The sequence below is a fragment of the Ochotona princeps genome, chromosome 4, assembly GCF_030435755.1.
Source record: "Ochotona princeps isolate mOchPri1 chromosome 4, mOchPri1.hap1, whole genome shotgun sequence".
In the NCBI taxonomy this organism is placed as follows: Eukaryota; Metazoa; Chordata; class Mammalia; order Lagomorpha; family Ochotonidae; genus Ochotona; species Ochotona princeps.
In genome coordinates this window covers 90,977,150-91,003,242 of record NC_080835.1, presented here as the reverse complement: position 1 = coordinate 91,003,242, position 26,093 = coordinate 90,977,150, and the positions used below count along the sequence as shown (strand labels likewise).

The 26,093-nt window shown below is 37.3% G+C and overlaps 1 protein-coding gene across 1 annotated transcript in view; it reads right to left on the bottom strand.

Annotated features, from left to right (window-relative positions):
• Window positions 1-500: 500 nt before the first annotated feature.
• The window catches only part of SESN3 (sestrin 3), a 61,982-nt gene continuing 36,389 nt past the window's right edge, over window positions 501-26,093 (bottom strand). Inside the window, exons 3-10 of the mRNA XM_004584995.3 lie at window positions 23,390-23,587; window positions 21,878-22,060; window positions 14,250-14,486; window positions 13,101-13,275; window positions 5,825-5,943; window positions 5,018-5,208; window positions 2,745-2,889; window positions 501-684 (exon numbers count right to left, since the gene is read on the bottom strand). Of these exons, the coding sequence (XP_004585052.1) occupies window positions 598-684; window positions 2,745-2,889; window positions 5,018-5,208; window positions 5,825-5,943; window positions 13,101-13,275; window positions 14,250-14,486; window positions 21,878-22,060; window positions 23,390-23,587 (1,335 nt within the window). The 3' untranslated portion in view covers window positions 501-597. The remainder of the gene's footprint in view (window positions 685-2,744; window positions 2,890-5,017; window positions 5,209-5,824; window positions 5,944-13,100; window positions 13,276-14,249; window positions 14,487-21,877; window positions 22,061-23,389; window positions 23,588-26,093) is intronic.

Here is a 26,093-nt window from a genome sequence, read left to right as displayed (position 1 = left end):
GAAAAAGAAAAAGAGAAAGAAAAGCGAAAAAAATAACAGTGCCTGACAAATCATCTCCTGGGGACACAAATTTGTGTCCAATGAGCAGCTTGGTTCAATGGAGCATGCTTTTCTCCCACCAGATTAAGGACACAACATGAAAATTTCAGAATGGCCAGAGGAGGCTACTCCTTGTTGAATTCCAATATCTGAAAAACAATTTTCTTAAGCTGATTGTAAGCGCTTTTCCTTAATTTTTTTAAACAAAAGGTAAAGGGAAAAAAAACACACACACAAACACATAAACCCAAAACCACTGAAGTTAAGCATTAACAAACCAGGTTCATGATTGATGTTCAGTATCCAAAAATCCAACTATAAACAATGCAAAGTAGTGCTTCTCAGAATTATTTTTGCAATTGTTAGTAATGTGAAGCATCAAGAAAAATGAAACACACCATTGCACATTACAGCCGCAAAAAAGAACAAAACAAAAATGACTAAACTTTGACACTAGAGAATTGAATAATTTTTGCTGCTATATCACAAAACAGTTTCTGTTGTATATCTTATGTGAAAAGGTCTTTACACATATCTGACATTTCCTTGGCCGGTGCATCAGGTTAAATGCCGAGTTATGGCACGAAGAGCATAAAGTAGTTCAGCTTGCATCCGTGCTTCCATTAGAAGTAGGTTTACATGGACCTAGAAATGCAAATGTCATTAGTTTAATAATCATTACAAACATTTCAATTTTTAAAGAAAATCTACACATTCACAAAGGCTTTGAAAAAATGTATATGCAGTCAAAACACAGCCACACATGCCTGGGCATGTTTTCACAGGTACGTGATGCAACATTCAAACCTGCATTTGCAAAAAACGACTCTAAGCAATAAAAAATGACTCATGATGTCCAAAACATTCCCATAATCTTGTTACACTATATGCTATGCAAAGTCAATCAGCTTTTTGGATTATAAAACTAAACTTTATACATTACAATTATCCTACAAATTACACTTCCTTATAGTTGTAACTTTTTACATGGCTAGAAATTAGCCCCACGTTTCTTTCTTTCTTTGAGAGACAGAAAGGCAGAGAAAGAGAGAATCAATCTGTCACCCACTTGTTTACTCCCCAAATGCCCACAATAGCTAGGGGTGGCTGAAGTTAGGAGTTAGGAACTCAATCCAGTTGCCCAAGCTAACGGCAAGAATTCATGACCTGAGCCATCTCATACCTGAGCCATGTACCTGAGCCACCCAAGGTACATATTAGCAAGAAACTGGGATTGTAAACCCAGGTGCTCTGGTAAGGGATGTGGCCATCCCAAGTGGGAAAACATCCTAGTTTTTACATGAAAAATACTACAGAGAAAGCTTGATGCTTAAAGCAGTGTCTAATAAATGTCTGATACTCATACTATCAATTAGGTAAGAATAGCTCAATGAGAGTCTCTTAGTTGAAACTTCTTTTCGGGATATTTCTCAGCTGACAGGTTAAAAAACACATTCATGTTTTCAAAAAAGAAATGAATTATGATATTATATTTAAATTATTTTATTATCTTTCCGCAGATTGAATGTATTGTTGAATATATTCTCATAAGTAAAGAATACTTTCAGATAAAACCTGGAGAATCAGATAAATCTAATGCAAATATGTAAATTTGGCATAAAAATTAATCAAAAGAGATGCTATTGACAAAGGAATATTTATCTCAAGTGTGACTGGCTCTATGACTCTCCCCAAAATGTTAACAGCTAGGGTCATAACATTCCCCACCAAGGTCACATAGTTAATTAGTGAATGTTAGGACCCTGAAAAGATTTTCTTATTCTCAACTTTAGAAACTAGTATAAAGAAGATTTGTGGACATCATGGTTAAAAGACGCAGACCTTCAGGACACTACTATGTGATGTTGATAAAGATCTTTACTTTTTTTTAATGGAAGATTTTAAAATTTTTAGTTGAGAAAATAAAAATTTAATTAAATAAAATAAATGAATGGCCGGAGCTAATCAATCCAAATGCACCGGGAGCTTCCTTCAGGTTTCCTATGAAGGATCCAAGGACTAGAGGCCAACCTTTGCTGCTTTCCCAGAGCATAAGCTATATGGGAGACAGATGGAAGTGGAGCAGCCAGGACATGAGCCAGCACCCATATGGGATGTGGGCACCCAAGGCAGAGGCTTAGTCTATTATGCCTTGACGCCAGTTCCAAGATCTTTAACTTCTATTAGGTTTTTTAAACTTAAATAATGGTATCTATATATTTCATCTAGAAGAATATCCTTATATAATAATCACAACTTCTGCATCATATTGTCAAAGTACCATATTACTAAATAGGAACAAGAAACTTGTTGTACAGGGTTAAATGTAGTGGCTAGCATTAAATAATCTCACAGTGGATGTGCCTCTGGACCAAGATACAACTGTGCCTACAATGTACTAGCTCAGAAAGCATATTTTTATAATAGTTAAAATGGTAGGCAGTTTCCAAATGCACCTTAAAGATAGCAATGTTCAGATCTAATCTTTTAAAGGTTGATATTAAAACTTACTTTATGCCAAATTAAACAAAGCATATAATCAAAATTTAGTTAATAGTCATAAACCTGAAAAACATTTTAAAAAGATAGTTATGTGTGACACTTCCATTTCCATTGTACTAATTCAACAACAGTTTCATGTATCAGTTTTTGTAACTATTGCACTGCGTGATCACTGTTGGAAACCTTCGTCATGAGATACTGACCTTTTCCGAGTGCTTGAACTGCCTCCAGTAACTGTCATACATGCGTTTTGTCGTTCTCTCAGGATAGCAAGTCACTGTCTTAATGTAAACCTTCAAGCTTCTTTCAAGTAACTGGTTAACTTCTCCATAATCATAGTCATCATACCTATGAGTGATATGACAACAGGTTTTTAATGACAAAAATCAAAATTTTTAATTCTTGAACTTGTATCAAGAAACACTGATTGTCTGGTAATCTAATATAAAAAGTCCATTAACCAATTCATCTAACAACCTATTATGTGTCATCTACCCTTAAAGGCACTGGGGATATACTTGTGAACAAAAGAGCTCATCAAGCTTAAATTACATTGCAGTAAAAGGAAAAAAAAATAAGAAGATGTGGTTTGTCAGCTGGTGATAACTGCTATGTAGAAAAAATATATATGCCAATTAGGTGGCAAATGCGGCTGCTTTGTGAAATAAGAACAATCTGACCACTGCAGGTAACTATTTGGAGGTTAATGACACCCTCAATAAGGACAGTTTGATTGGCATGATGGGGCCATTGGCATGATTGTAGATGGGTTCAAGAGAGAATGGGAGATGAGAAAATGGCAAGTCAATACACAAAATCTTTGCAAGGAGATTTTGCAGGGAAGCAGAAAAGTGAGGTAGTAGCTAGGGGGTGGAGGGGAAATGATGAAGATAAAGTTTTTTTTTTTTTTCAAGATGGAACAAACAGCAGCCTATTTCCATACTGATGGGAAAGATGCAATAAGGAAAACAGAGCTGCTTCTGGAGGCGGCAAGAGGAAGCTCTGGGAGAGCACAGAGCATCAGAAGCTCAGAGGAGACGGCTGTGACAGGCAGTCATCCATTGCAGCAGGAGATGGCGGAGGCAAGACCCAGGGACAAACAGCTGGACAGAACGGATACTGGGCGTTTGTGGAATTTTTTGCCAATATTTTCAGTTATTCTTAACTCAAATGTAATGATTAGTTTACAGAAAGAATCTGGGCCATTTTATAGGTTTATTTAATTGTGTCTGACAGATAAATATGAGCACGAAAAATCTGCCTTGTAAATAATAAATATTTACTACAGTTAATTAAATTCTAGTAGTGATTTTCCTTAACAGGGTAGCTTTATTTTTATATAAAAGTTGTGTGTGAGTGTGTGTGTGTGTGTGTGTTTTAAAAGATTATTAATTCTCTGACAATTTATTTTTAGGGTGTTCAATGGGAATAGTAGTATATAATAATTACACTAGATTAACAATGTCTTTTACATAGAATATTATATTTTAAGTTGACTTATTATGAAATATGGGGGTTCTTTAAGTTAATATTATAGAAAACTGTTTGCTTACCAAATTGAGTTGTAATTCCATTCTAAAATACAATATTATAATTGATTTATTGTGTAATCAAGATGAATGTATTCATAACTAGAAATTTTCTTTTTCTGCAAATCTATCTCCATATAAGTTTCAAAATGCAGGTCAAAAGGAGCATTATCCACAAAGAGCTCTTTGGACTAGACCATTCAGTTTCAATTACTCGCTTATTCCCTCGCCTTTCAATGGTAATTTTCTAAGTTTTAAGGCATTAATTTATATTAATTGGTATATTTTCTTTCAGTTTTCTTATATGTCCTATGTAAGCTTTATGAGAAAATAATCCAATTTTATTTATTTAAAAATAAACTTTAAAAAAATTAAACTAATTAAACAACCAAATTTAAAGGGCCACAAATCATGTTATTTTCACCTAATCTGGTCAGTCTTCCAGGAAAGATTCTCTGGTGTGATTCCATTCCATCCCAGTATTTGCTGAGGGTTTTTTTCCCCCTCCATAATAGTTTTTTATTAGTGTTCTTAAATGTGCATCAAGCCGATATATAGCACAAAGAAAAATGCTTCTCTATAAAACAGAATTTTTTCAAACCAAAAGTGTACATGCATATAATATTTTCTCTGCAGAAACATTTATTCCCAAACAGGATATGAATAAGACCCATGTAAGAATTTTTCTTTATCTTTCCATCTTTTCCTTTTTTGTTGTTTTTATTACTATTTTCCATGATACCGTTGTCTGGGTATAGGGATCCCCCGCCTCACCACCCCTTCCTCCCTCCCCATTCTCGCCCCACCACCATTTCCCCCCATATTATTATAACAGTAAGGTCCTTCAGCAACAGTCGCAAGTCCAACATTCTACTGTCTTAGTGTATCATGGCACGGAGGGAACAGGCAATGATAGCAATATATGACTGTCTCCACAGCGAGCATACCTGATTCCAAACATACAGTGAACATAATTGAACAAAGCTCGGCGCAGCATGGTTGTGTCTACACCCTCGTGGGTAGCCATAGTGTTATAGGTGAGACTGTAGACCATCCGAAACTTCTCATCAAGAAGATGTCCGATATCAGAATAAAGTCTATTCACGAGGGAGAACCCATGATTTTCCCAAGTATAATCCTAAAATAACAAAAAAGCATTCTCCATTTAGACTCTCTTTTTTTCTTTCACCAATTGTAACTACTAAAGACAGTTAAGTAAAATTGTACCCAATAAAGTTCTAACTTAAAATTCATTAAACTTTTACCAAGAACCATGCAAATCAGCTTGGGGACTGGACTGCCAGATGTTTCTTCATGGGGGCCAGGATTTGGCATGTTAGTGATGAACTCTGGTGAGGTATTAAGGCACACCACACCCTTATCTGGAAGGAACTCAAAAACCTTGGGCATTTTCTATCTGACCAAACCCACTCAGTGATATGGACAGTTATCTAAAATAAGTATCAAGGAGTTTGTTTCATTCAAACTTGAAGTCACTTCCCTACTGTGGCTAGGTGTTTTAGGAGTGACATGGGCCAGGGTAACATGTAAGGCTGTAACTCTTGGTATACCAATTTTTCACTACAAAATGCTTTTTTTATTATAAATATATCCATATAGCTTTATTTTTTCTCTCTATTCCTCTAAAAAAAAGTGTAGATGTTATACATCCACCATAAAAACAACTTATCCAATTCTTTCAAAGTCAATTTACTTATATTTCAACATCCAAATTTTTTTCTGAATTCTTGTACCTGAGCTCGGAAGGTGGGCAAGTGCTCTTCTCCTCGTCTAGCAAAATCTTCATATCCAAAACCAGGGTCTTCAATATAGCGAGAGACATCAGATGTTATGATCATGTCATCCTCAAAATCTAAGGACAACAACGCACAGTTTAGCACTGAGGATATTCTTCTCGGTTAGGCAGTGAAATTGGAATCTATTTTCTTCTAACTTTTAGTTTCACTATGGATTTCTGAACTGATGATAATGACTACATGCTTTAAATTCACACAGAGTATCTATTGTTTGTGGGAAAGACTTAGCGAAGTCACCAACAGCACAGGCCGTCAAAGCCAAAATAAACAGACGGGACTACATCATATTAAAGTTTGTGTACAGCAAAGGAAATGATCCAGAAAGTGAAGAAGCAACCAACAGAATGGGAGAAAATCTTTGCACATGACATAACCAATAGGGGAATAATATCCAGGATTCACAAAGAGCTTCAAAAACTCAGTGACAGTAAAACAAATGACGTGGTGACAGAAATGAACAAATATTTTTCAAAAGAACAAACTGAAATGGCTAATAGACATATTTAAAAAATGCTGAGGCTCCCTAACTGTCAGAGAAATACAAATGAAAATCATATTGAGGTTTCACCTAACTCCAGCGAGACTGGCCTACATTCAGAACTACACTAACAACACCTTCTGGCATAGTATGGGGACAGAGGTACGCTCTACACTGTTGGTGGGAGTGAAGGCTAGTACAACCACTATGGAAGTCAGTATGGAGAGCACTGAGGCAACTGAAAATTGATCTGCCATATGACCCAGCTATCCCTCTTCTGGAAATATATGCAAAGGTAATGAAACCTGCAATATGAGAACAGGGTCTGAAATCCTTTTTTTAAAAAAGATTTATTTATTTTTATTGGAAAGGCGGATATACAGAGAGGAGGAGAGACAGAGAGGAAGATCCTCCGTCCCATGACCCTCTCCCCAAGTGACCGCAACAGCCAGCGCTGTGCCGATCTGGAGCCAAGAACCAGGAACCTCCTCCGAGTCTCCCACATGGGTGCAGTATCCCAAAGCATTGGGCCGTCGTCCACTGCTTTCCCAGGCCACAAGCAGGGAGCTGGATGGGAAGCAGAGCTGCCGGGACCAGAACCGGCGTCCATATGGGATCCTGGGTGCGTTCAAGGCGAGGACCCTAGCCGCTACCCATGCCGCTGGGCCCAGGATCTGTAATCCTATATATACAGCAGCACAGTCTACAATAGCAATGACATGGAAACAACCCAGACGCCCACCAAAAGAGAGAATAAAGAAATTGTGGTACTTCAACTCCATGGAATACTACTCAGCCATGAAAAAGAACGAAATTCTGCCATTTGCAACTAGATGGTCCCAACTAGAGACCATTATGCTCAGGGAAACAAGTCAATCCCAAAAGGACAAATATTATATGTTCTCTCCGATATAAAGTCAACCTTCATGCAAATTACAGCATCAATAGCTCCTTCAATACTGTTTTCGCTACATATCAGGGTATTTGATATTTTTGTTTTTATTTTCATTCATTCAAAAAAAAAAGTTGTTTTTCTTATTAAGTTCCTCACTGACTCAGAGGTCTCAGAATAGTATCGTTTGCTTCAAGAAGGTCTTTAATTTTCTTTTTTTCATTGACACACTTGTTATTCAGTAGCATGTTATTTAACTGCATGTTGTAAATTTTCTATTTTTCTCTCTGTTGTTGATTTTGTTTTATGGTTTTTCATTTACAGAGATGTATAATAACTGTGTAGTAGAGGCTATCATGACAGATATGAAGATATGATGCAGTGTGCCTCTCTGCTTTCAAATCAAAGATGGACTCCTAATGAAATTGTTGAGTGTACCTTGATAATAGAATGATGGACACTTTGTCAGTGTTTATGCCTACAATGTCAGGATATGCTTAGCAGAATGATGGACTTAGGATTGATTGTGAAGGACTATACTATGGTAATGACATGGGGGAAATTAGTGCGGGATGGGTGGGAATTTGGGGAAGGGAAAAGGAAAATCCTGGAACCTACAGAACTGTGTCATGGAATAATACAACAAGTAAAATAATTAATCTTAAAAAAAAAGAAATTTCAGGCTTGTGGCTGGTGCTGTGGAGAAGCAGGCTAAGCCTTTGTTAGCAGTTCTGGCATCCCATATGGGCACCAATTTGAGTCTAGGCTGTTTCACTTCCAATTCAGTTCCTTGCTAATGGCCACAGAAAACCACAGAAGATGGTCCAAACCCTTGGACTCCAGCATCCATTTAAGAGACTCAGAAGAAATTGCAGGCTTCTGGATTTAGATTTGCACAGCTCTGGCCATTGTAGCTATATGGGCAGTGAACCAGCAAGTAGAAGATACTTCTCTCTGTTGTGCCTCCTCTGTAACTCTTCCAAATAAAAATAAATAAACCTTTTAAAAACTGGTCTATCTCTAGATCAGTCCTATAACCATTTTATTTTCTCTTTATTTACTCTAGCCAGATAAACAGAAGCAATTAAAAAATAGCATTTTGGGGGGCCCAGCATGATAGCCTGTAGCAGCTAAAGTCCTCGCCTTGAACGCACCAGGATCCCCTATGGGCACCAGTTCAAATCCTGGCAGCCCTGCTTCCCATCCAGCTCCCTGCTTGTGGCCTGGGAAAGCAGTCAAAGACGGCCCAAAGCCTTGGGACCCTGCACCCATGTGGGAGACAAGCAAGAGGCTCCTGGCTTCTGGCTTGGCTCCAGCCGTTGCGACCACTTGGGGAATAAACCATTGGATAGAAGATCTTCTTCTCTGTCTCTCCTCCTCTCTGTATATCTGCCTTTCCAATAAATAAATAAGTCTTTGACAAATAGCATTTTCCATTGCATTACCTCTCAAGATTTATGAAGCAGGTTATAATTCCTTAAGTCTATCATATATTAGTTGATAGAAATGAAACAACCAAAAAAACACATAATGTAGTAACCACTGAAACTGCTAGGAAAAATAAGAGTTTGTGGGTTGTAAACTAAAATCAAACTGAGAACAGTGAGTGATAACTAAACTTTAATATTTGTCTCTATGCAAGTGATTTTTCTCTTGACACTGTAGCACCAGATGGTTTCATTTGGCAAACACTAATACTGGAATTGACTATTAGATATTTGGTTCCTTTGCCTTTGATATTTGGTTTTGTCTCACTCATATACATCTTAAAGTTTTTATTTGACCTTGAAATTTATTTAAAAAATTATAAATGAGTAACTTAGTAAACATAATTATTCTAGGAAAAATTTGTTTATTAGTTTTATTAAACTAAGAGTCAACCATGACCTGTCTTCCAAACAGTTTTATCCACTGAAAGAAAAGTGCACAAGTCCCTCAATTCACTTATATTCATTTCATAAATTTATTTTAAGAAGTTAAAATTAATATTATGGTCAATAAATCTGAAACTCTAACCTTAATATTATATAAATAAATACATCAAAATCTGTATTTAAAGGAAATAGCATTTGTACAGTATCTGCATTCTTCCTCTCCTAGGAAGCAGCTACTACATAACACAGAAAAACTCTGTTGAGGTAATGGAATACATTTATATCTTAAAAAACAAGAAAAATCCTTAAACAATAAATGCTAGTTAACCCTGTTCCAAGCTACAGAATACTACGCCTGTAAGTATTTATTTATTTTTCTTCAAAAAACTTGAAAAGCTGTTTTTAGAATCCATACAAGCAATCTGGAATGCTTTATCGAGCTGGTTATATCCAGAAATCTTTTATAGAAAACAAATTCAATTTTTTTAAAGATTTTATTATTATTATTGGAAAGCCGGATATACAGAGAGGAGGAGAGACAGAGAGGAAGATCCTCCATCCGATGTTTCACTCCCCAAGTGAGCCGCAACGGGCCGGTACGCGCCAATCCGATGCCGGGACCAGGAACCTCCTCCAGGTCTCCCACGCAGGTGCAGGGTCCAAAAGCTTTGGGCCGTCCTCGACTGCTTTCCCAGGCCACAAGCAGGGAGCTGGATGGGAAGTGGAGCTGCCAGGACTAGAACTGGCGCCCATATGGGATCCCGGGGTTTTCAAGGCGAGGACTTTAGCTGCTAGGCCACGCCGGCGGGCCCAGAAAACAAATTCAATTTTACAACATAGTTTATAAAAAAATGATTCACAAAGCTCCCATACAGTTATTTTTCTATATTATTTCTACTGCCAATAAACTTAGTACTGGGAATGATTAACAGTAAACACAAATATATAATGGATTGATTTATTTTGCTGAATGTCTTATACATAAACTAGACCCTTCTTTAAAATTAGAACACAATTTTTGGTCAGAACCCAAAGCTTTCCAGTCAAAATTCACTTTCTCAGGCCCTGCTCAAGGATTTAAGAAAATGAATACAAAGCTCCAGTGAACTTAAATAAACTCCTAAAAGTTACTATCTGAACGCTAACAGATATTACTAATGCTAATAAAATGCTTACTTTCACATGTTGGATTACTTAGGCTAACTCTAGGTTCATTACTTGTGTTTGCTCCTAGTTGTTTTCCCTGGAATTTTCTGACCCACTTTTTTGGATTTTTATCTCGCTCTTATATGGTGAAAACTCACAGAGCTTTACCTGGAGCTTATGAACCCTCTCCTGATCTCCTGTGTGCTATACCACTGCTACTCTGAGTGTGACTGGCATGCTAACAGCCCCAACATCACTTGTAGACTTGACAGCCACGTGGCTTCTCAGGCTCTTACCAGTGTGACTGGCAGCAGCTGCCCCTGACAAGAGTGCCCAAGTGACTCACATGCACACTGCAGGTTGAGAAGCCCTGTGTTAGACATCACCAGACTGCATGTTATACACACATCTCGACTCAAAATGTCCAAAATATTACCATGTTTCTTACAGTTAGAAGTGTCATTCTGAGAAGCCTCCATTTACCTAAGCTGCTTCCTCTTCACTTTACCTGCCTTATGACTTATATCTTAATATGAAATCACTTGTTTTCATGCATCCTGTTTCTTTACCACTGTGAACTGTTCAGTCCTGGGGGCTGCTGACCAAGTCCTTCCAGGTTCCTCAGACATAGTAAGACTGAGCTTGGAGCTGAGAGCTTCCGGAGTTCTTCCTGCAGCTGCCCTCTGTCTACACCCTTCTCAAGTTTCTCATCCAGACAAGGGTTTCAGCACCCTCTTCCAGTGTCGTCTTCAATTACATTTAGGTATTTCTCTCCCACTAGCATGAGAGTACCCTAAACACAGGAATCACATCTACCCTATCTATCATAGTCCTAACACTGCCATGGTGTTCAACGAATGTCTGTAGTTTGAACATCAAACCAGTACCTGAAACATTAGCTTCTTTATTTGGAACTTTCTGCTGGTTAGCAGTCTGGTTTGTAGTTACAGTGCCTTCAGTGAATTAAATGGATTCCTCACATGGACAGATATGAATCTTTCAGAAAATAATATCGCTGGGGAGACAATAAGAGTTCTAACTGTTCCTGACAAAACTTCTGAGAATTATTCATCAGTGCTATGTGTTTCACATCAACAAATTAAAGCCTAAACAACCCTCAGAATTTAAGGGCTTACTAGCCTTAAGTCAGCAATTTTGAAACCCTCTTCTAAACCAATGGAACTGTGTTTCAAAAACTGTTATATAAAATGCTGCCTTTTGAAGGGTTTAGCTTTGTATTGAATCTTTACTTCTTTTTTAAAATATAACTTACCATGTAGTATTTAGTATCTTTTCTGGTTATACTTGAAAAATATCTGTCCTTTTTCAAAGTCTCTTTGAGTATTAGAAAAGCTGTCTTAAGTCTACAGCAAAGAATCTGAGCTTTTAAATAAAATGAATTCCTCCAAATTCAACCTAAGAAAATAACCTAAGAAATATGTTTTTGTACAAGTCTAAAGAAATGTAAATGTAAGTACAATGTAATTTTAGAACTAATCTCAAAAAGCAGCAGTGTGAGAATAATCCTCCCACACATATGTCATCTACAAAATGGCAGACTTTTTAAAAGGTATCTACTGAAATAGAATTTCATTTATCATTTAAAAAATTAAAAAGTAGGTGAATTAAATATTCCTAGAGCTAACATTATAAGCCATTAGTGTATTTAAAGAACACTGCATTCAGGATAGATTATGGAAAACAATGCTGACAGTTTCTCTTCACTGGACTGGACATAGCTATACACTGTATAATGACAGTTTGGTCAGTGATGAACCACATATATGGCAGTGATCTTACAGGATTACAATGGAGCTGAAATCCTATCACCCAATACAATGTTACATATTATATTATACATGACTTATGTGTTGGTGATGATGCTGCTATAAACAAGCCTGTACAGTCAGAAACTATACAGCACATGTAACTATACACAGTATATAATATATGATAATAATAAATGATATACTGACTTATGGATTTACTATACTTTTTATCATTATTTCTGCTTGTGAAGAAATGTCTATGCCCCATTATGAAGGCAATAGCATCATATGCACATTATCCTAAAAAAGAACAAGGCTTTTGGTCTATAGTTAAGTCCCCTGAATCTCATATTGGGGTGCTTGGTCCCTACTCTCAATCCTAGCTTCCAATTCCAGCTTCCTGCCAGTGTATACCTTGGGAGGCAGTGCTGATCCCTGCAGTAATTGAGTCTCTGCTGCCTGTGCGGAAGACCTGGATTGGATTCCAGGCTCCAAACCTTGAGTGACCTAGTCTCAGCCACAGGAGATGTTTAGCTTAGTAAACCAGTGCGTGGGAGCTCTTTCTGTATCTGTCTGTCTGTCCGTGTCCTTGCTGCCTCTCAAATAAACAGCAACAACAACAACAATACTAGGAGAAGCTTTAAAAACACTGCATAGTTTAAAGTTTTTGTATGAAAATAAAGAAATACTTTTAAACATTCCATTTTCCAGTAACTGAAGTACCTTGTATCGTATTTACTGCACCTCTTGATTTCACCAGAGGTCACACTGAGTGACCATCCATATGTCAGCATACTCTCTGATACTTGAACAGTCAAAACTGCCTAAGAACTTTTTTCAGAATGTAACTTCATCGTAAAAGCATGCATCACTACACATTCCAAGATGCACCCACCTAAAAAGAAAAGCAGCAATACTAGGGTACAGAGGGAAGCTGATATAAAAGGAAAATGGTAACAGAACTGCTTTTACACAACCCTATGGAAAACACTAAAGGTTGCACAGTCAGGGTCTGACAACAGCTAAACAGTAAACAGAGTGGGGGGAAAAGCACCTGAATGAGGAAATGAATGAAAAGTATCTCCAGAGACCACAAAAAGACTTTCTTTCTTCTCCTTCTCAAAACGAGTGGTCATTTCTTCCTGAGATGCCTCTTCGTCTTCCCTTTCTTCTTGAAGCCTTTTCATCCTTTCCATTAAAGCCTCTAGTTCACTTAAGGAATCCACAATCTGGAACCAGGCAACATAATAACAAATGTTATTAATATCACAAATTGTTCCAGTAAATGCCTCCTTCCCTCAATGTCACCTCATTATGTTTGGTGGCAGTTTTGAAGACTGAGGGAAGAGATGGTTAAAAGATCATACATCTTGATCATTTACCTACACAATGTTACAATTAAATAGGATGAAAGTACACTGCAAAGATGTGACCAGAATTGGTGAATATCTGAAAACAGAAAGTTAGTGTGGAGGCCAGAGATGGTAAGAACGGCTGATGTCTGTGGGTCAGGGGAGAGCAAACAGTCATAGATTTTCTTTCTTGAGGGATATGGTTTAAAGATTGTGGTGATGGTTGCATAACTCTGTGATCACACTAAGAATTATTGGATTGTATACTTTTTAAAATGGATTACATGATACATGAATTCTATCTTAATAAGACTTTTTTTTTAAAGTTCCTATCTGGGATTTTCACTAACTCCAAAGAGAATTCCATAACAGATTCAAATACTTTCTGAAGTATGGCAATTTTGCTTCAGGTAAAAACACAAAAAGCTTAAGAAGATATACCAAGATTTCACACACACACACACACACACACACACACATAAAACTGTAGCATCTGCTGTATAATAAATTCATTACAGTTTACTGAAAAATTAACTGCTGCTCCCATGAGACATTTTTCACTGGCTATTCCAGCATCTTATACATACAAATATGCTATTCTGAGATCTATGTGTAAAGGGTCTAACAGGAAAAGAATGCATCATTGTTAGGATTTATAATAACTACTTGCTGCAAAAATGTTTTCAAGATAAATCAAAACTTAAGATAACAGTTTTATTTTTACAGTAGTAAAATTATGTAAAAATATTTCAACTATACAATATATTTTCTAATAAATTCTACCAAGACATTTTTAACATTAAGACATGTTTAATCAAAAATAGTAAAGACAATAAGTTAAGAAAACTCACCCCGAAATTGTTGCCTGTAAGGGATGCATTTTCTATATTATTGTCATTAGCAAGATCACAGACACAGAAATTGTTGACCGATATTAGCCTGAATCCATTGGAGATTTCCGGATCTCTCTCTGGATTGATGCCACTGCCGAAAACAAAGCTTGCCAAAGCATGATAATGTGCCAGTAGGACTACAGCATGTACCAGTTCAGGCAAAGACCAGTTATTTTCTCCAGTTTTGACGAGTTTCTGAAATGAAAAAGTAAATTAAGGTAAATATTAAAAAAAACCCACAAAATGTTTTAAACTATTTGAAAAAGCATGGCAAATCTATCAGATTTCATATGCACATTTATCTGAAGAATGTTTCATATGCTGAAGATCGGGCTGTGATTAAACGATGCTACATTAAAGCTATGATACCTAACAGTAACCCAATTCTGCAGTTTCTTCTGAACTGCTTATCATACAATGGATTCTCTGCTTTCAGAGCATTTTCATATAGCATGTTATTTTAATGAGACACTTTACAGAAGCAAAGAACATTGAAGCTGGAAAGATTTTAAAGATTTTTCTAGAAAACTATTCATTCATTTGACAGTTTTTTGGAAACTGTCTCACAAACATCACATAAAATTTCAATTTAGCAAGTCAGTTTTTAGTTACCCTTTAGAATTCTTTTTTAAAAAGATTTATTTGTTCATTTGAAAGGAAGAGTTATAGAGAAAGGAGGAGAGACACAAAGGGATCTCCTGTCCACTAGTTCACTTCCCAAACGGCCATAATGGCCAGGGCTGGATCAGGCTACAGCTAGTTGCCAAAAACTTCAACTGGGCCCCCGAAGTTAGACGCAGGAACCCTAGTATCTGAGCCATATTACTCTGCTTTCCAAGTTGTTTTAGTAGGGAGTCTGATTAAAACTGGACCAGCTGAGATTCCAACTGGCACCCATGTCAGATGCAAGCATCATAGGTAGCGGCTTAATCCACTGTGCCACAGTGCTGGTTCCTAGTTTTAATGAAGAAAAATCCTGTAGCAGATGACAGAAGTATTGAATATTATCTTACATTTGAAGAAGAAAAACATGTCATGGCGCTTTTCATTAAGACATTTTACTTAATCCTCCATTGCAGACAGACTCTCAGCCATTAAGAAGAGCAACATCCCCATACCCATTTTTTCTCAGAATGATTCCCATAAAGGAATCCATCAGGGAGTCGCTGTAGGTGCACCTGTGTATGAACCTTTCCCTTTCTTTACCCCCCCGATTTTAAAACTTCTGCTGATTGATATCACCACTAAAACCAGATCAAACCAAACCAAAGCAAAGCAAACCAAATCAAAAGCTTCTTTACTCTTGATTATTTACATGCACACACACACATATGTATATATATAATTTAACATATCGCAAAGCTCTAGGAAAATTAGAAAATTAGTAAAAATTCTATGCTCATCACTTTTACATATGTCTCTACCTTTTATAATTATCACAAATTAAAAACATGTACATTTAATTTTCTTCCCAAATTTGATATTTTGATCATAAGGCTGTACTGTCACATTAATTTAAGAGGCCCATGCTATATGTCAATGGTTTTGTAACTGCTCCTTCATTCTTGTGCTGTTAGTCAAATTGTTTCTAATTTTGTTTTAGTTTTGCTTATTTGCGGGTAAAAATACCACCTCCATGCTATCCCTTCGTTCATAATTTCAGAACATTTCCTAATACAATTCTGCGGCTTTTGATAATGCTTCCAAATAGTATTTCCAAAAGAAGTGATAGAATTTATAGAACTTTTGCCAGGTTTCGAAGGATTATTACTAAACCTGAAAGCATAACCAACACTCACCATCTCACATTTCTCATCTCTTATTCATTCCCACTTTCAAGACTCACTATCTGGTTTCTCTTTCAAACTAACTCATGGAGCTACATTCACTAAGGTTTACATCGTACAAACAGCTGGATTGAACTATTTCCTTTTAGTTCTTACCCTATCCCATTTCTGCAGAATTTGTGGTGTATACTTCTCTCCCTTCACATCACCATCGTTTTGGGAAAGGTATCCTTTAAATATGATGAGATAGATTTTTTTTTCAACCTTCTCCCTTGCCATCCTCCTTCATTTCTATTTGCCTTCCAAACATAGCTCTATCTCTTGCACCCATGATCTTTCCTTCAACTTAACTGTTTATTTGTAAGTAACTATTCAATTTTAATTCTAACCCAATTTTAATTATGAGCTACAGACTTATATTTCCTTCAATAACTGAACATCACCTGTAGGTGTCATAACTTTATGTTCTCAGGCCTACATGTGCTTATACTGTGAAAGAATCCTTCCAATCATCTAATCCTCATTAATCTCATCCATAATGATTACCACATCCTTATCACTCTTCTTGATCTCCCCACGGCTTTTTCTTTTTAAAAAAAATCTTTATGGAGTATAATACCATGATTGGGATCTCTGTTTCTCATCTGTACTGTTTGGAATACACCTTCTGCATCACTGAATATGCTTTTATCACCACTTAGCACATCATTATTGATTTCCTATCAGAGTCATCTCTCAAATATTTTGAATGCATATACTTCCAACAGTAAACAACTGGAGATCCAATCTCATATTATGTAACACAGAGGCACTTCAAAAAGTTCATTAAAATATTGATTTGAAAGGTAAGCTTATCTTGGTACAAGAAATATTGAAATTGATGCAGGACTTTAATAAAATGCACTTTAAGTGAACTCATTTATTTATAAATTTATGTATATTAGGAAATATATTTTATATAACATATTTCTATTTATATTATAACACAAATATTATAAAGGGCAAACAATTTTAAAATAAGGATAAGAATACACATCATAAACATATGTACATATTTTAAAATATTCTGAAGTAAGGACTCATACACTATCTAGGTATCATAACTCTGGGTACAGCAGCTTTCTGAGAGCAAAACTCAAATTCTTTAATGTGAAACTCAAAGAGCTCATGTAAAACTGAATTAAAATAAAAGGTAATTGTGCTGCAAAATATTTTGAAATCCATACCTATAAAGGATCTTTAAAGAGTTCATAAAAATACATATCATTAAAGAACTATAAATGGTTTTCAAAAATGTTTGTACCCTAGTAAGTTTATTTTTAAGTTTCCCTGCAGTCATTGGGTCATACAATATGGTCCCAATCCATTCTCTCCGAAATGCCTTCTTTCCTTGTTACTATTCAAGACTTGGTTCAGAAGTTTCTCTTTTAGGAAACCATCCTGATCCCATTCTCTTTATTCATACACCCATACATCACTGTGCTGTGATTAATGTCATTACTCTCTCCTCTCCTTCCCAGGAATTAAAGCATATCCAAGGGCAAGGTCTTTATATTTTTAGACATAAAAAAGTAAATGGTACAAAACCATTAATGCATGACATATAATAATGATTAATCATTTACCTAACATATTATCAACTCAGAGCATAAGCTTTATAGGTTCCAACATATGTCACGAAAATATGAGCATGTATAGATCAATAAAAATGGCATATGGTTAGATAGCTGGGCCAAAACAAGAGGATCAAGAAAAGGGGCACTTCTCTGCATAAGAAGCAGGGAATCCAAGTAACTAAGCATTCTATTGATAACAAATTAGATGGTAGCTCCCATTTATTGAATAACTATTATGTACCAGGCACAATGCTGAGCATATTATACAGAGACTTCACCTTGAAGGCTGTTGGTAGATACTCCTTCTGATCCGAAGCCAGGAGACAGGAGCTTCTTCTGGGCCTCCCAAAAGATGCAGGGCTCCAAGGTTTTGGGCCTTCTTGAATACCTTTCCAGGCCACAATTAGGGAACTGGATGGAACGTGGTACAGCTAGGACACAAACCGGTGCCCATATGGTATCTTGGTGTGTGCAAGGCGAGGACTTTAGCAACTAGGCTACCTCACTACGACCCAACATGTCTGTTTTTATACTGCCGTCTAAACAAAATATTCCTGTGCTGGTTAACTGTATTTTAGTATTTAATATTACAGAAAATTGTATCTGTTGGATTTTAGAATTTATGAAAAAAACTGATGTTAGCCCTGTTAACTACTGAAGATGTTAGATGTATAAGACTGCTTCATGTGACTTATCAAATTTGTTTTAAGTCACATAAGTAAACAACAGAACCAGAAAAGAGTACAGATTTTGTAATAAACTACTGTGTTTGCAGTAATAATCATGTAATACCAGCTATGGGCATTTTGTTGTTTAAGAATTATGGCCTGAGGGCCCGCCGGCGTGGCCTAGCGGCTAAAAGTCCTCGCCTTGAAAACCCCGGGATCCCATATGGGCGCCGGTTCTAGTCCCGGCAGCTCCACTTCCCATCCAGCTCCCTGCTTGTGGCCTGGGAAAGCAGTCGAGGACGGCCCAATGCATTGGGACACTGCACCCGCGTGGGAGACCTGGAAGAGGTTCCAGGTTCCCGGCTTTGGATCGGTGCGCACCGGCCCGTTGTGGCTCACTTGGGGAGTGAAACATCGTACGGAAGATCTTCCTCTCTGTCTCTCCTCTCTGTATATCTGACTTTATAATAAAATGAATAAATCTTTAAAAAAAAAAAAAGAATTTTGGCCTGAAAGACCCATTTAAAAGTTATAGCTGCTGGTTCGTGTCTCCCCTGCTCCACATCCAATCGTGCTCCCTGTTTATAACCTGGAAAGGCAGCAGAGGGTGGCGCAAGTTCCTGAGACTTTTCACCTTCAAGGAATTTCCGGCCCATGATTTCGGATCAGCTTAGCTCTGACTGTTGTGGCTATTTGGGGAGTGAATCAGTCAATGGAAAGGTTTTTCTGTGTCTGTCCTCTCTTTAAAATTGCCTTTCAAGTAAAACTAAATAAATCTTAAAAAAAAGAAAAAAAAAAGAAATGCAAGTATTCTCAGTTAGCCACAACAATTCTACTCCTCATACTCTAGTTCCTTAGCTGCATTTAACCATTCACACAGCAGCTGTGAAATCACTTTTTATTTTGAAATATCATATTTTTGTGAATCTTAAAATTATGAAATGTTAGAACTGGAAAAGAGTATAAGTTATTTTATCTAGCTCCTGCAGTTTAAGGATGAGGGATGGGAATTAGGAACATGGAAGTTAACTTACTAAAAGGCACTTAATTGAGAGTAAGAGTAGAGATTGGAATGTAAACATACTAAGATGTTATTCTATTTTTTTTTCTACCCACTGCCAAGAAATAGAAACCAACTTTTTTCAAAGCTACTCAGCAATGTACAAGCTAATTAGTGACAACTTTTAAGAGGTGTATTCTTTTGCATTTAAACTTACTAAATGTATCTTTTCAATAAGTGTTAAGAGTTAAATAGGAAATGGCTCCCCAAACTCATAGATGATTAAATCCCAAAGTTTTAACAGTTAACGTAATAATAGTAATGGATTAAGGTAAAGACGTGATTTTAATTATGCCACTAGAAGTTCTAAGAATGATGGTAGAGGTATTATCCTTGAAAGATAGTTCTTGTGACAGGGTTAGTTACTTACACAAGCCATGCCTATTACTTGTCCCTCTCTACTTCCTGGATTGCCATGTGATCATCCCTCCACCATTCTCTGGTCTCAACAGATGCTCAATGGGCTGGCCTGATCTTAGACTATGAACTTGTAAACTATAATCCAGAACAAGTCCTCTTTCCTAAGAAGCTACTCTCAAGTATTTCAGTTAAAGTAAGTAAAAAGCTGACAAATGTAATATTAAAATACTGACTTTTTAAAAAATGTTGCAAGTTCCTAATAAGGAAAGTGTTAAAAATTAAGTCTTGTGGTGGTCATTTGGTACAGTAGTAAGGACATCATTAGGGACGTCCGTATCCCATATGAATGTCCACCTTCAAGTCTCACCTCTTCTGACTCCAGCTTCCTACTAATTCTTGTCCTGGTCCCTGCAACCAATGTGAGAGACTCAAACAGAGTTCCTGGCTCCTGGGTATGGCCTGACCCAGCCCCAGATGTTGTGGTATTTGGGGGGGTGAACCAGTGGTGGGAGATCTTAGAGTCTGTCTCTGTCTCTCTGCATTTCAAATAAATAAAAGAAAATAGGGAATATGGGCATAGCAGGCCAAGCTGCAGAACAGCCAGTAAATGCTAAGCCTGGGATTTGATCATGCCTTGTGTGGCCATAGCACCCATCAGTCCGGGAAACATCCAGGGTTGGAGATGGACCCAGCAGGGGAACTTAAGGAGCTTCCCTGTTAGGTCACAGCTCCTGCTGGTGAAGCATCATGCGCATGTGGGGAGGCTGGGCTGGGCAAGGCTGCAGCAACACGGGTATGTGTAAGTATTGGGGCAGCAGTGATCTGGGCTGGCTGGGCTGGATCATAGCACCAGCTGGCACATGCAAAAGTCAGAACAGAATGCAGACCAGCTGGGCTGGGTTGCAGCACCCACCAATGCACATGAGAACCAAGGTTGGGCTAGGCCATAGCACCTGCTGGCATGCACAAAAGCCAAGAAAGAATCTGGGCTGGGCTAGTCCAGGCCACAGGTTTACATAAGAATGTGGACTGAGAGACAGGCTGGGCTGTGCTGGACTGAAGCATCTGCCAGCACACACAAAAGCCTGGTGAGAGCTTTTGAGGGTCACCCCAACTACGCCACAATATCCACTAGTGTCCATGTGAGCTTGGGGCAGGCTAGGCTAGGCTGTGCTACAGCACCAACTAGTTCACATGAGAGACAGAGCTGGGGGGCAGGACTGACCAGGCAGGTGCGCCTACTGAAATGTGAGACGGCTGGTACAGGAGATGGACTGAACATGACCCTGCACCAACTGGCACACACAAGAGTCAAGCCTGAGTACCTTCCAGGCAAGATTTCTTGGGGAATCCCCAACTAGACCACTGCACTCAAACCCCATTTTTAGGGGAAAATCACAAGGTATGTCGTCTATCATTGGAGGGCATGTATTGGGACTGGGCCTTCTCAGTTGCTGACTCCATCCAGTGGAGAGAATACCCAGATGCACATTTATGCCAACACAGGCAGTGAGTTCCTCATCAGAGGGTTGAAAGAATAGGTTGGACAACCGCCTTGACCAAGCTTTGCAACAAGTGACTGGGTCTGTGGATGTACTGAGGTGCATTTGGTCAGCCAATAGACCCTGGAAAGATTTTTCTCAACCATGGTGCAACAAAGCCTAATGTCTCAGAATTATCAAAACCACTTAAGTAACACCCTCGGAATATTCTTCCCCATATCAGGGTCTCTATGGTGTTATCAAATGACCATCCCTCCTCCTTGGGTGCTGATGTGATTTGACAGCAAGGAGCAACCCCCTTCTCTCTCTTCTCACTGCAGACCATGGAAGAAAAAAACAAAAAAGAAAAAGAACTGAAATATTTGTCCTACCCATCTTCCTCCACAACTTGACCCTCCGTACTCCTAATCAGAGGTCCGCGTGGGTTTGCATCCCTCTCAACTATGCAATCAACATTAAAAACTTTAAACTGCTTTAAAATTTAAAAATTAAAATGCAAGTAAATAGAATATGCTTAAGAAGTAACTCTTAAGAAAATGTTAAACTAAAAATATTAGTGCAGAATCATTTTATTTCAAAGAAATACTCAGTACCTGAATATGCTCTTTTGTGATCAGCCAGGGTCGGTGTGCTAGCAGCTTATTTATTTCATTAAGATTTCTCAGTCTTTGTGGTACATATTCCAAACCATTCAACCATTCAGCAATACCTCCAGTCTTTAAGAATTCATCCACATGCATATTTATTAAGTAAGAACACTGATGTCTGGCTGCAGCCTAAAGTACAAAGAAAAGAATTCATGAATAAGACAATCATGGTAGAGTTTCATTCCACTATTTCTAATTTAGATGGCACCAACAATTTTTATGACCAAGATTTTTCTTACAGAATCCTTCCTTTAAAACCACCCCCTCACACTGCTGCAATATATTCTCGAATCAATAATTGAAGCTGATCTGTACTTGCATAAGCGAGTGATTATCACAGGAAGACAATTATTTCCTCCTCCCAAAGTCAGAATTGATTAGCCTAGGCTCTTATTTCTACCTGTATTAAAGAGAAACATGCCCATATCACTAGGTCAATATATTGACTGTATTTCTACTTAAACATAACAAAATCTTGTACTTTATATTTTAACAATTCAGACTCACACTAATTTTGGTAGCTTCTCTTCTAACCACTGCCAGTCATGCCTGCACATGTGTCCCTGCAGTGCACTGACACACTCCTTCTGACAATTCAGTAAATCCACGTTTCTTGATAAAAGAGTGTTATTTGTTCTCACTGTCTTCTACCTCTTATCTCCCTCCTAGCTTTTGGGCATTCTAAAGCTGCTTTCATACCCATTGTCATCAAAACCTTAAGTTACAATTATAGTCTGAGTCAAATAAACATTTCGTTGTTAAAAGATATTCAAATCAGTCTTGGTAAACACTGATCTGCTGACTTCTGGCCAGCTCTTCAACATGAATATACAACACTTGAATCATGGCCCTTGTTCTCTCCAGGACAGTCCTGTAGCACTGTTCCTTTCCACCACTGTTACTCCTGCTGCTGTTGTTCTAATTTATAACTCTCCTCCTTGCCTCCCACTTCCTGAGCAAAATCAATGTGTTCATTAGTTTGCAACACAAAGTACATTTAGAAGTGTTAAGATTCATCAAATATGTCTTCATTTATCCAGATTCTAAATTACTGCTGATACCTTCTTCTTATTTAGCCAAACTAGTGTTAATCTTCATGTATCCAATGACTAAGGAGACGATCACATAAAAACAGGACATAAGCAACAAAAATGGAGCTTGTAAGATTTTTTTAGGACTCTACAAACATTTTTAATCATAATAAGTTAAACATGGAATATGATTTTTTCTGAAAATTAAATGAGAAAGATTCTATGTATAAAGAATTCCAAATACATCACAAAGGCCACAGACATCTTCAATTCTATGCTCACAAAATTATACTTAGCTCTATACACACACACACACACACACACACACACACACACACACACACACACACACAGAGGCATACGGGAATAAGACATAAAATGAAAGATGAGGGAGAGGTTATGTAAAAATAGGAACCGAAGCACCAACCATTATTGCGATGTAGTGCCTATATGGTAGAGGAAGAGGGCCATCCATGCGCAACATGTAAAACTGGCTCCGCAAGAAAGACTCCAGGTACTGAGTGTGTAAACTCATGACCTGTGTGATGTTGTCCAGACGGCCAGATGTGGAGTATTCTTCCACAAGAAAGTTAGTACGCTCATCCACCGTGTTTGCTTGGACAACCTTGTAGCCAAGAAATACAAAACAAAGTAACTATTGAGATATAAACATGTCTTGGTTTATAATAAATTTTACTATTATTAAAGTGAATGAATATTCATTTGATATTAACAGCCACTAAAATTATGCAGTTCCTCATACTAGACTCAGTGAAAAGAAAAAAGCACCATTCATTTCTGGCTCCAGTACCACAATTTATTAAACAACAAATGTTAAATTATCGAACATCAAATACACAGCCATGAAACTGAAGAAAATAAGCTTCCATCTGTTTTATCAGGCACATTAAACAAATTTTCAGGGACCATGTGCTGGCTATTATCACACCAATTTGTGGTGAGGCAAAAGCAACAGCATTTGATTACATACATTTACATCTTCTCATCAGCTTGTGGAGATAATTAATCACATTATTTTTAGACAAATATTTTTTGTCCCATCCTTTGCCTGCTTTTGTATGCAACATTTTAAAAAAGCTTTTTGAGGTCCTTCTAGGGAAACAGGAATATATGATAATATGTGTGAAAATGTTAATTGAAAAATTAATAAAGACTCTAAAAGACTGTCACTCCTATTTTAAGTCGATTATAGTAATCATGAAAACTGACGTAAGTTATTAAAGTAGACATCCTCCATCCTAAGGGATCAAACATCTTTCTCAAAAACAAATTATTTATATACAAGTATAGCTTCATACAAAATGACAGGTAGGACATCATGCCAAAAATTGGATCTAAAGGAATTAAGAACTTATTAACATGTGGCAGAAGGAGCTAACTTTATGAGAACTGATGCATGCTACAAGATGCGTAATGCCAGTATTGCTTCACATTTATTTGGATTTTAGAATTACAGTTTTAGACCTAAGAAAAATAAGCCTCTTATTTTAGAGATAAAGAAACAGATTCAGGAATAAATTCAAGCTCATGAATCTACTTAACACCATCACTGGATCATAGTCTTTTCTGAAAAATAAATACAAATTATGCAAAGGCACTATTGACTGAGGGAAATTTAATTCTGAAGGAAATGTTTGAAAAGTATAAACTAGGAAGAAATGTTAATTACAATGGTGTAAAAAATAGGCAGTTTCACTTGAGCTTACAATGGAAACAAGTACACATTCATTTGACCATTTCCCCCATTTTGCCAACTACAAGGACCAAAATGGTAACTTAAAATACAATACAATTCAGATGAACCACATGTAATTATGGATAAAATACTATTGTTGTTCTTTTTTGCTTTGTTTTCCCCAGCAGAAGTTCTTTGTGTCTAATTGATGCCTAAGATAGATTAAATTGATGCAGCAGATCTTGAAAATCTGATTATCCTCAAATATATACTGTGAACACGACTCTGATCAGCAAGTACCTAAACATGCAGGTTATGATTCTATTACAGGTAGTTCGAGAGCTCTACAAGGGAAAGAGCTTTTACAAGTTCAGGAGCTTCTCTAGGGCATAGTCACCACCTACATGAGCTGTTGTCACAGAGCTCATAAAAGAATACTGTAACTTTGAATTTTTATTCAATCGGAAGGTCACTAAAAAAGTGATAGGAATATGAAAGAAGTGTTGTTGCTGCAATAATGTAGTACTACCATAGCTGCACTAGTACCATAAGACAATGCCTGGCACACAACAAGCTTCCCGTGATTATCCACTGACAAATTTCAGAACAATACAAGAATAATCCTGATGCTTTAGGATAAATGACATCTTTGCAGCAAACAGTAAATCAGCATATATGAGGATTGTTTTCAGTGTGAGCTGATAATTCCTTGAAGCAGAGAAAAGACCTACTTGCTGGTTCTTAAACTTAACACAAGGGCACCCAAGAAATCTAAGGCATCCAGAAATCTGAGAATGTCCTTGACCTTCTTATCATCTCTCATATAGATGTACACCCACAAAACAAGACCAAGTCTTGTTACTAATTACTATCTTCTGTATCAGTTGATACTCTTTCTTGCATAGATCACCCTGACTCTACCCTTCCAAAAGCACAGAACTGCATGATGATTCTGAGACATCCTATCCAAGCACCTAGAGTCAAAGAGGAATAGCTGCTACTAATGGCACATCACATTTCATATTATGGGCTTGGTTGGCAAACTCACTTCATTTTAAAATACCTTCTAAACATTTATGTATCCTGTTATCATAAAATGGTGGACCTTCTGACATTCAAAACCTTTGGGCTAATATTAAAAGCTATTACTCTTGGCTGCTTTAAAAAAATGTTACATCTAAAAATATTGCTAAATCTGTTTTTCTTGAACTCTACCTAACACTCTGATTTCTAAATGAAACCGAAAAGAAAATATCTCCCATGGTGTTTTAACATATGAATAAGAAACTGAAGAGCAAAATATTTTTGTGGGAGTTAGGACAAGATGCATGCTGAGTTAAGACACTCTGAGGACCACCGCCCCACAGAAATACCCCTCGGAACAGCTATTCATGTGCCAAGTCACCTTCATAACAGCTTTGCAAGTCAAGGGAGA